Here is an 8630-nt window from a genome sequence, read left to right as displayed (position 1 = left end):
CAGGTTTTCTTTGTAGTAGATCAGAAGTAGCACTTTTTTTGATGACACAGTGCTGGATGCTGCTGCTTCTAAACTGTGTTTCTGTATGCATTAGAGAAGTTGAGAATTCTTGAGTAACTGACTGATTTGCTATGGAGGTTGTTCCATCCATCCAAGCAGGCTGATGTAGTCAGATGTATCATGGTGAATAGTTACTGTCAATCTTCTTGCTTTGAAGTGTGCTGTGGTTTTTTTCCTATAAATTAAAGCACTACATCTGTCTTCAAACATTTCTGCTGTGTCACTTTATAGCCTTTCTATTTAAATCTAGCTGTGTTTAGGCCTGTTTATAAGTTTGCTGTTGCACTAAGATTTTTGTCGAACAGTGGAATGACTGAGAAAAGTAGACTTTGAAATGAGTGAGGTATATTAGTAAGCTGCTGGGTTTTTTTTCCTCTGGAAGAAAATGAATAAATTCAGTGGAACTAAGACAAACTTTTAATGTAAAAGTATGGAGGATGACAACTTAAGCTGTACTACACTCTCTTTAAATACTCAAGATACAGAAAGTAAACAGGCCAATGGGAGTATTTGTGGTAGTATCAAGATAAATGTATAAAGATTCAATAAACTTCCAACAACAACAATCTTTGTTTCAAAACAAAAATATTTTTTTAAGGATGTACGTGGTCATTTGAAGTGCCTTTACTTTACTCCCCATGTAACAATATATGGTTATAGTTTGCAATAATTGATTTGAAATTTTGTATCTTGTGGTAAGTGCACAGTAAGTACCTGCTGCTCATTCTAGTTGGCCTGAATGCAATCATACAGCCAAAGTGCACTTCTTACAGCCACTACTGGTTTAGTTCAACTTGGGCCTCTACCTTGGTACAACTCCTGGCAGCATAGCTATTTCCTGTTTATAATACAATACGTACTGTAACCTTGCTGGTGCCCTGTCTGGCTCACTAAACGAATTATATAGTAACTCTTTCCTTTTACAAAAGATACAAAATAAGTGTGTGTTTATAAGCCCTTCATAAGGGGAATGAAGGGTGTCTCATTTTTGGAGCAAAACTTGCATAGAGTTAATAATTGTGCAGTAGCTTAAAATAAGGGGGAATTTGCAAGTAACTCGTTAGATTGAGGTACTTTATGGATCAAGTTGCAACAATGGAGCAACTGTGTTCACAGTAGAGGGTCTTAAAAAAAGTGTGTGTGGTTGTGATGAGCCTTATTTCAGGTAACAAATTTAAACAGTTGGTGGTGATTCTGAACTGTAATAAGCACCACTATAGCTGAAAAAATGTAAGAAGAGGTGCAAATATGCTCAGTTTCTCCCTCTACCTGCTGCTGTGGCTGTTTGCTAGCCATAAGAAAGTGTGCTATTTATCATTTGCAGTCAAGCCAGAGTCAGCACCCACCTGGTAACAGCTTGACATGATAGCCTGAACAGGTAGCTCAGGTCAATTTTTAGAACAGTGAGACCAAAAGTTCTTTAAAAAAGTTCTATCTATGTCAAACTAACAAGGTAAGACTATTAAGTGTGCAAGTTCTTATTAAAAGGTGAAGTACTTTTAAGGGGCTTTTGGCTATTCAAGCCCTCTTTCTATAACAGCCCCCAAAGGACTCAGTCCAACATTGCCTGCTGTAGTTCTAGCTGCTACCCACCTTGTAGAGAGCTGGGTGCTTAAAAAAATGGCTCCAGGAATCAGCATACAGTGATGTGCATTAAGTACCTCCTTCCCTCCTATCGCTGCCTGGCTTTGAATGTTTTTCTGGAAATGGGGATATTGAAAGTCTGAACCTTGTGCCTGGTGGCAGCCTTCTTCCATGTGTGGAGGTGCATGTTCTGTGTGTGAAGAAAAGCTCGCATTGCAATTACATGCTCAGTGATGCAGAAGGCATGTGGTGCTACCTCTGTTGACTTTCAACCAGTTGTAATTTCTGGGATGTGTCAAAGTCCCCTCCACTTTCTAACAGGGCAGTGAAAAACTGGAACTATTCCATCAATAGGTGTGGGTGTGATACCAGTGCAAGCACTGCACAACAGCAAGTTAGTTGAAAAAAAGCATTTGACTCAGCTATCTTTCTATGTAAAATAAATAAATAAGCTTATTTTCACTCTGGCAGCACAGCTCATACAACTGCAACACTAGCAGATTTTGAAATTGCATTTGTGAACAATGCTGTAAGTTGCTCTTTCTACAAGCTGAGCACTGCCACTACAAAGAACTATATGGGGTTTGTACATGATGCTGGGGGAAGCAAAAACAGTAATATAAAGGTTAACTAGAAGACATCTTAATGGCTTTGGAAACTTGTATTGGCACAACCCATGTCTATTTGCTCTACAATGAAGAAAGGCACAGTGGCAAAAGTTACTCTTTTGTAAGGTAAATGTCAGAAGGTATTTAAAACTACCTACTTTTTCAAGAAAGTAGGAGCCTGTTAAACCTGCCAAAAGAAAGGGGAATGGTGCTGAACAAAGCACAATTGCCAGCCTGTTCTGTGCTCCAGTGTTGCAGAGCTTTCTGTGGAGGAAGGGCTCGGTCCACCAGTAGTTGTGTGTGCTGGAAGAAAGGCAAGAGCTGGCTGTGCTGGACAGGTATGAGATCAACCTCCAGAGGTCTCCTCCATGCTGAAGGTAAGCAAAAACAACATGGAACAGAAACCTCTGAAGTAGTAAACTAAATGAACCACAGAAAGGTTAATATTCTGACAAGGTCCTTTCATTAATTCTTGGCTAATGAAAGGAGGTAACAGAATATGTATACAACGCTTTCTATTATTGTCTTTTGGAATATTAACATTTCCTGCAAATTTCTGAAATGAAACAAGATTTGCCTGCAGTTTACTTTTTTTCAGTATCTACCTTTAACAACTGTTACATGACAGAGGGTAGATTGTTTTAAAAACACATAGATTTAGTATTCCTATCTTTGATTGTTTCCCTAGTGACAGGAAGGATTGAAAATGGTAGTTTCAAGTGTAGATTAACTTGTTCAGTTACTTTGAAGTTATTGTGTGTACTGTTACTTAAATATGCCAATTGCATTCAATTATTAGGCTAACAAAAAAAGCAAGATGAAATTAATCTTAAGAAAAGCACACAGGTCAGAAAGGATACCTGAAGAAGATACAGCTTTCCCCACAGTAGGCTGTAGCAAATAGTTTAGAAACTAGCACTGAAGATTCCTCCCTTAGTTTATAGGTAGCTGAATTAACATCTGCACATGGCATCTAAGAGCAAAGAACCTGAACAGAGAAAGTGTTAATAACATATTAGAAATATCATGTACAAGACTAATCAATGATCACTCAGTCTATTTTATTTTTTGTGTTTCTCAGAAAAGATTTTCCAAACAGTTTTGCTGCATGTTCCCCCCCCCCCACACACACACACGTCTGAGGAATGTGAAACAGGTAAATTGTCAGCTTGTAAACAGGCAGCTTATTAGTCTTCTCAGGGCTTCTTTGCATGTAACCACATTAAAGAGTATGATTTCCTGTTCATAGTTTAAGTGATACACTCTGCTACATGGGGAATGTGGTCAAAAAGCTTCTTCTATATAATATTTCTCCTTCCCTGTTTTCATCAACTTAAAAAAAAAAAAAAAAAAACTTTCTGCAATTCCTATACATAAGGATAATGAGTTCATCTACAGCAGTGTGTGTTTTAAGAGGAGCATTGAAAACCTACTAACACCAAGATACTCAGTTAGGTTAAGTTTCCAAAGCAATAGCATGTGTATTTACCTAGGGGAAGCTCTCCCTTACTGTTCCCTTATTCCTCTAAGATGAGGGTACATTACTAAACCATCCTAACCATGTCTAAATTTTAGAGAAGTTTGAGTCCCCTTTACACCCTCTTAAAAATAGAGGTATATCCTTAAGCTCTCATTGGTCATTGCAGCTTTTATTGCACTATTTTAATCAAAAGCCTTATCAGCAGAGGGCAAGGTTTGATTAAAAAGAGTCCTTTCACCCCACAATTAATTTAGGCCATTACTGTTAACTTGGAAGCTTTACTACTCAAGAGTATGTCTATATAGCAAGAGAAAGATCAGTTCTGGAGACAATTCTTACAATTAGAGACCAAAAAGACAACTCTCCACACTGCAACAAGAGCAGTTTTGGTACCCTAGCATTTCATATTCTGCCTGCTATAGAACCCTGAGCATGTCTCTAGGCTGTCTGGTGAGGGAATACACACAGAGGGGACAATTCACATACCCTCTTACAGGTGTTGGTATTAAATTCTTTGGGATGGGTAGGTTACATCCCTGACATCAGGACCTCCCCCAGAATGGAAGGTTAGGCAGCGCTGATTGCTGTTTATAGTCAGGCACTTTAAAGCTAGCAAAGACTAAAGAGCTTGCACTACAATAAACTATCTCAGAAAGCTCAAATCAATGCAGAGTTCTGGTGCAAGTTTTCCTTCTGGCACAGCCAGAAAACCATTCAAAGATATAAGGCCACTGTGTTCACAGTCCTCTTTGGTTAAGGCAAGGGCTGGTAGCTTCCCAAGTCCTCTCAGCTCTGAAGTCCATGTTAAAGTATCTGCTGCCATGTTCAACAGCAACACTAATCTCTAGAGATACTTACAGGTGAAACTGCAAGGTAGAGGTATCAGAAAGATGGCTTGAGGTGACAGAGCAAACTTCTGTAACTTGAACAAAACCAAACCACAAAGCCTCAGAAAAATAGCTTCCAAATTCTTGTTCCTGAAACCTCCCTTCAACAGAGGCACTGGGTCTTCTCTGCACTTGGACTGGCAATCACGGGCCTGGAATCAAGATAGATGCTGTTTGGGGGATTCTCTCCATGAAGCTGTAAGGTATTTCGGGCCATTAGCTCCTTAGCCATTAACAGAAACACCTCTTCTATGTTTTGTGCTTCTTTTGCCGAAGTCTCCAAAACAGCTAAGAGCCCATACTTCTCTGCCAGTGTGCAGGCATCTTCAAACAGGACTTGGCGCTTGTCCAGTGAATCTGATTTGTTCCCTTAAAAAAAAGGCACACAAGTAATGAATTAGTCTAGTCTCTCCAAATTATTTCTTTAAATATATTAATTCTTATTTCACAAAATCAATTTGTCAGGAATAAATGCTATTGGGGGGGGGAGAAAGAAATGAACACACCAAAGCCAAGAACAGACACATGTATCAGAACTACAGCTAATCTGATAATACCAAATCAGTTTAAAAAACAACAGACAAAAACATCCCACTGTGGTCATCTAATATTTGCCACAAGTAGTGATGCCAGAGGATTAGTTGGAAGCAACTTTGTCCTTACTCCTTTTAAAATACTACAAAGCATTTAAGTTAATTTAACTGCAGTGATTGTATAGAGTAAGCCAAGAGAACCTTGCATGAAAGTTCACATCTCATTAAACCATTAATGGAAGCCACATGTGTTCTGCTACTGTCAAGCTACTTTGCCACATTTCAAAGTGGATGCTCAGCACAGAGGACCTGGACTACTGTTGTTAGACTAATGCAGACCTCTTTTTAAAAGAAGGAAGAATCTGCACAACTGTTAATCAGATTTTAACATGACCTACTAGTAAGTCAGTCATATCTGCATATATGTTAAATAACAAACATGTTAACATAGCTGAAGCTTCTAGCAAAAGCAGTTTAGCCAAAAATCTGACAATCACAGAACACCTCAAATAAAACATCCTTGCATATTTTATGTAGTTCCAACACTTGTGGAACTGCCATCAGTTCTAGTACAGTGTTTGACAAGTCTGCATTCATAGTCTCAAAACAGCCTTCCATTAAATTCAAGTCTTGAATTTGAAGCACAAGTCAGCTCTTCCCCAACAACTCCCTTCAGATCAAGGAGGAAAACATTCTCTTCCTCCTCCCTCCCCCGCCCACTACCACCATCCTGGCTTGAGGGCTACCACAAACACACACACACACCACACAACCACCACCACCCTTCCTCCTTCAGTTCCAGATGGGAAAGTTAAATTTCTTAACCTTTCATAGTAGCAAGATGTGCTAAAATGAGTACATTTAATGTTTAAATAGTTCCTGCTAGAAGAAAAACCTAAACTTTTATTTGGAAGAAAGCACTGAAACAACTTCAGTTTTACCATTACAGAACTTCTTTCTTAAGAAAAAAAAAAAAGTCCTCACTACACAAATAGGTCTTATTTTTTAGATTCACAGAAGTTAGAAAAACCTTGCCGAAGTCAAGTGACTTATTCATACCAGACACTGCAGTTACGTACAGGTCAGGTTTTGTTACTTGTTTCTCCAGAGGGAGAACAGAAGAACCATTTCACCTCAGCAGAAGTAGATAATTTGCTAGAGGCACAAGCAGAAACTTAAGTCTCATGCCTTCTGCGCTGTGGGGCTCTACACTGTGCATCCTGAGGAACCTCTTTGGTCTGCTGCTGCACATGGTGCTGTTGGCACAGTGCCATAGTGGAACAGGCACAAGCAGTGGAAGGTAAATGAAGGAACTGATGCAGTAAAGTGGCAGTTCCTTCATTTCTGACCTTTTTCTTAGGGGAGGGAAGAGCAATAACCACCCAAAACACAAAGGAAAAGAACCACCCTGCTTCCTACCAGCTCCTATCTCAGCAATTTCTACCTATTCCTTTCCTCAAAGGGCAAAATTTGCTGTGTTGGATAAAGCAGGAAGAAAGCAAGCAGCTACCTTAGTGCTCTGCAAAAGCACTATTCCTACCTACTGCCTTATCTAGTTGGAATCCCATTACAGAGCAATGCGCATGCATATCAGAAGGACAGAGAGGGAAGATGAGAAGACAGAGTTGTGTTGCTCTGTGCATGCCTCTTCTTCAATTATCAAGCTGTAACACATCAGGAATATAGGGTCAGACTTGCTTACTGTAAATTTAACATCAGTAGGACTGTCTCTGCTTGGTAGACTAACAGTAATTTTGTTACATTATTCCAGCTTAAAAGGAAGACGTTCTTAGCAACAGAAACCACCCCCTAAAAGTCACCTTTTTGGCTTCATCCTGTCAAGATCAGGCTGTGACTTTCCCCTTTTTTAAATTTAGGTCAAAATGTTACATATACTGATCTCTTAATTAAGACTTTTTTTAATGCACAGTCTGTAGATGCTTTAAGTGGTGTGTTCATGGGGGGGGTGCGCAAGGAATTTTATAGATGTGTTTAAAAGAGGCAATATATCAGAATATTTAGAGTTCGATTCCTACCAATTAACATCATGACCAAGTTTGCAGCACCATACTTTTCAATTTCACGAATCCAGTGAGGAATGGATTCAAATGTGGACCTCCTAGTAAGGTCATAGGCAAGAATGGCACCGTGAGCACTTCTGTAATAAGACTGGGTTATTGTCCGGAACCGTTCTTGGCCAGCTGTGTCCCACACCTGGATCTGTAAGAGAAAGGATAGAAGTTGTGAAGACTTGCAAATGCTATTTCCTACATGTTTGCCCTCAAGAACTATCGTTTCTGAAAGCACTGGCCCTTGTCTACAAGAAAGATAAACTTGTCCCAGCTCACTTCACTACACCTCACTGACTTCACCTTGCCTAGATCTGAAAAGACCTTTTCAAACCTATACATGCTTTTGTGTGATCTATACAGACAGCCACAGGAGTAAATCCAGATCTGGCAAACAGGCCAAGAAACCCGATTTCAATAGTTATACTTTATCCATAGGCATAGGTAGAAGGAGGAGGCATAAAGTATCACAGCCTTTTAACAGAAAATTAAAAAGGGTAGAGGAGCCCTGGCACAGGGCTGGGCAGAGTGAAGAAAGTGGCTACATAGGGGACTACTACAGGACTGACCATCTGAACTTTCATCTGCACACAGAGATAAGTTTCAGCTAACTTTTTCTTTGGATGTCCACCTTGTAAGTCTTCATCCTCCCTTAGGTCAGGCAGTCATCAGAGCAGCGCCTTTGAATGGAAAGCCCTCTGCTTTTTCTTACTTAGCTCTCCAGATTCAGCTCCTACATCTCTGGAAGAGGGAAGGGATACCCCCCTCCTCCTTCTCAAAGGAGGGCCAGCTTTCAAAGAGCTCCACACAAATAAGATGCAAGTTCTCCCAAAAGGTTAGGCCAGAGCAGCACCCAAACGAGGGTGACTGCCTCCCCCAGGGCACTCTTTTGAGGGAAAGCTTCCCCAAATGCAGCCCCTCAGCAGAAGAGGAGGAGCATTTGGCTGTTCCCTTTGCCCAGGCTGAGCAGGGGACACCGCACTACTCCATTCAGACGGGAGGAGGCCATGCCACCGTCGGGGCAGTGAAGCATAGGCTGCAACAGGCACCGCCCTGCCCCTGCAGCACCTTCCCCACCCCACCGCTCCCACCACCACGGGGCCCCTCGGGCCCCTTCCCGCAAGCAACCTTCACTTTCTTGCCATCAATGTCCAGCGAGCGCACGGTGAAGTCCACCCCGATGGTGTTCTGCTGCTTCTCGTTGTACTGCCCCGTCTTGAAGCGGTGCACGACGCACGTCTTCCCCACGTTGGAGTCCCCTATCAGGATGATCTTGAACAGGTAGTCGAAGGCCTCGTCCACGCCGGAGTGCGAGAAAGGCATCGCGGCTCCCGGGCGGGCCTGGGGGGGGGGGGGGGGGGGGGGGGAGAGAGCCGTGAGGCCCCGGCCCCGGCCCCGGCCCCGGCCCC

At 41.6% G+C, this 8630-nt stretch overlaps 1 protein-coding gene across 1 annotated transcript; it reads right to left on the bottom strand.

The window, feature by feature from the left end:
- Positions 1-3342: 3342 nt before the first annotated feature.
- RAB19 (RAB19, member RAS oncogene family) lies at positions 3343-8552 on the bottom strand. The gene is made up of 3 exons (XM_062589752.1): positions 8350-8552; positions 7189-7372; positions 3343-4988 (listed from the first exon to the last, which is right to left on the bottom strand). The coding sequence occupies exons 1-3, from the start codon at positions 8542-8544 to the stop codon at positions 4723-4725; spliced, it is 645 nt and encodes a 214-aa protein (XP_062445736.1). The 5' UTR covers positions 8545-8552; the 3' UTR covers positions 3343-4722.
- Between the last annotated feature and the right edge of the window lie 78 nt (positions 8553-8630).

Source organism: Rhea pennata, chromosome 1 (assembly GCF_028389875.1).
Source record: "Rhea pennata isolate bPtePen1 chromosome 1, bPtePen1.pri, whole genome shotgun sequence".
NCBI classification, from domain to species: domain Eukaryota; kingdom Metazoa; phylum Chordata; class Aves; order Rheiformes; family Rheidae; genus Rhea; species Rhea pennata.
This window is presented reverse-complemented; position numbering and strand designations above follow the sequence as displayed.

Coding starts and splice junctions, on each gene's coding strand:
- RAB19 (XM_062589752.1), bottom strand. CDS start 8,544: ATGCCTTTCTCGCACTCCGGCGTGGACGAGGCCTTCGACTACCTGTTC. Junction 7,373..8,349: donor TTGATGGCAAGAAAGTGAAG/GTTGCTTGCGGG, acceptor TTTCTCTTACAG/ATCCAGGTGTGGGACACAGC. Junction 4,989..7,188: donor CTTGGTCATGATGTTAATTG/GTAGGAATCGAA, acceptor CTTTTTTTTAAG/GGAACAAATCAGATTCACTG.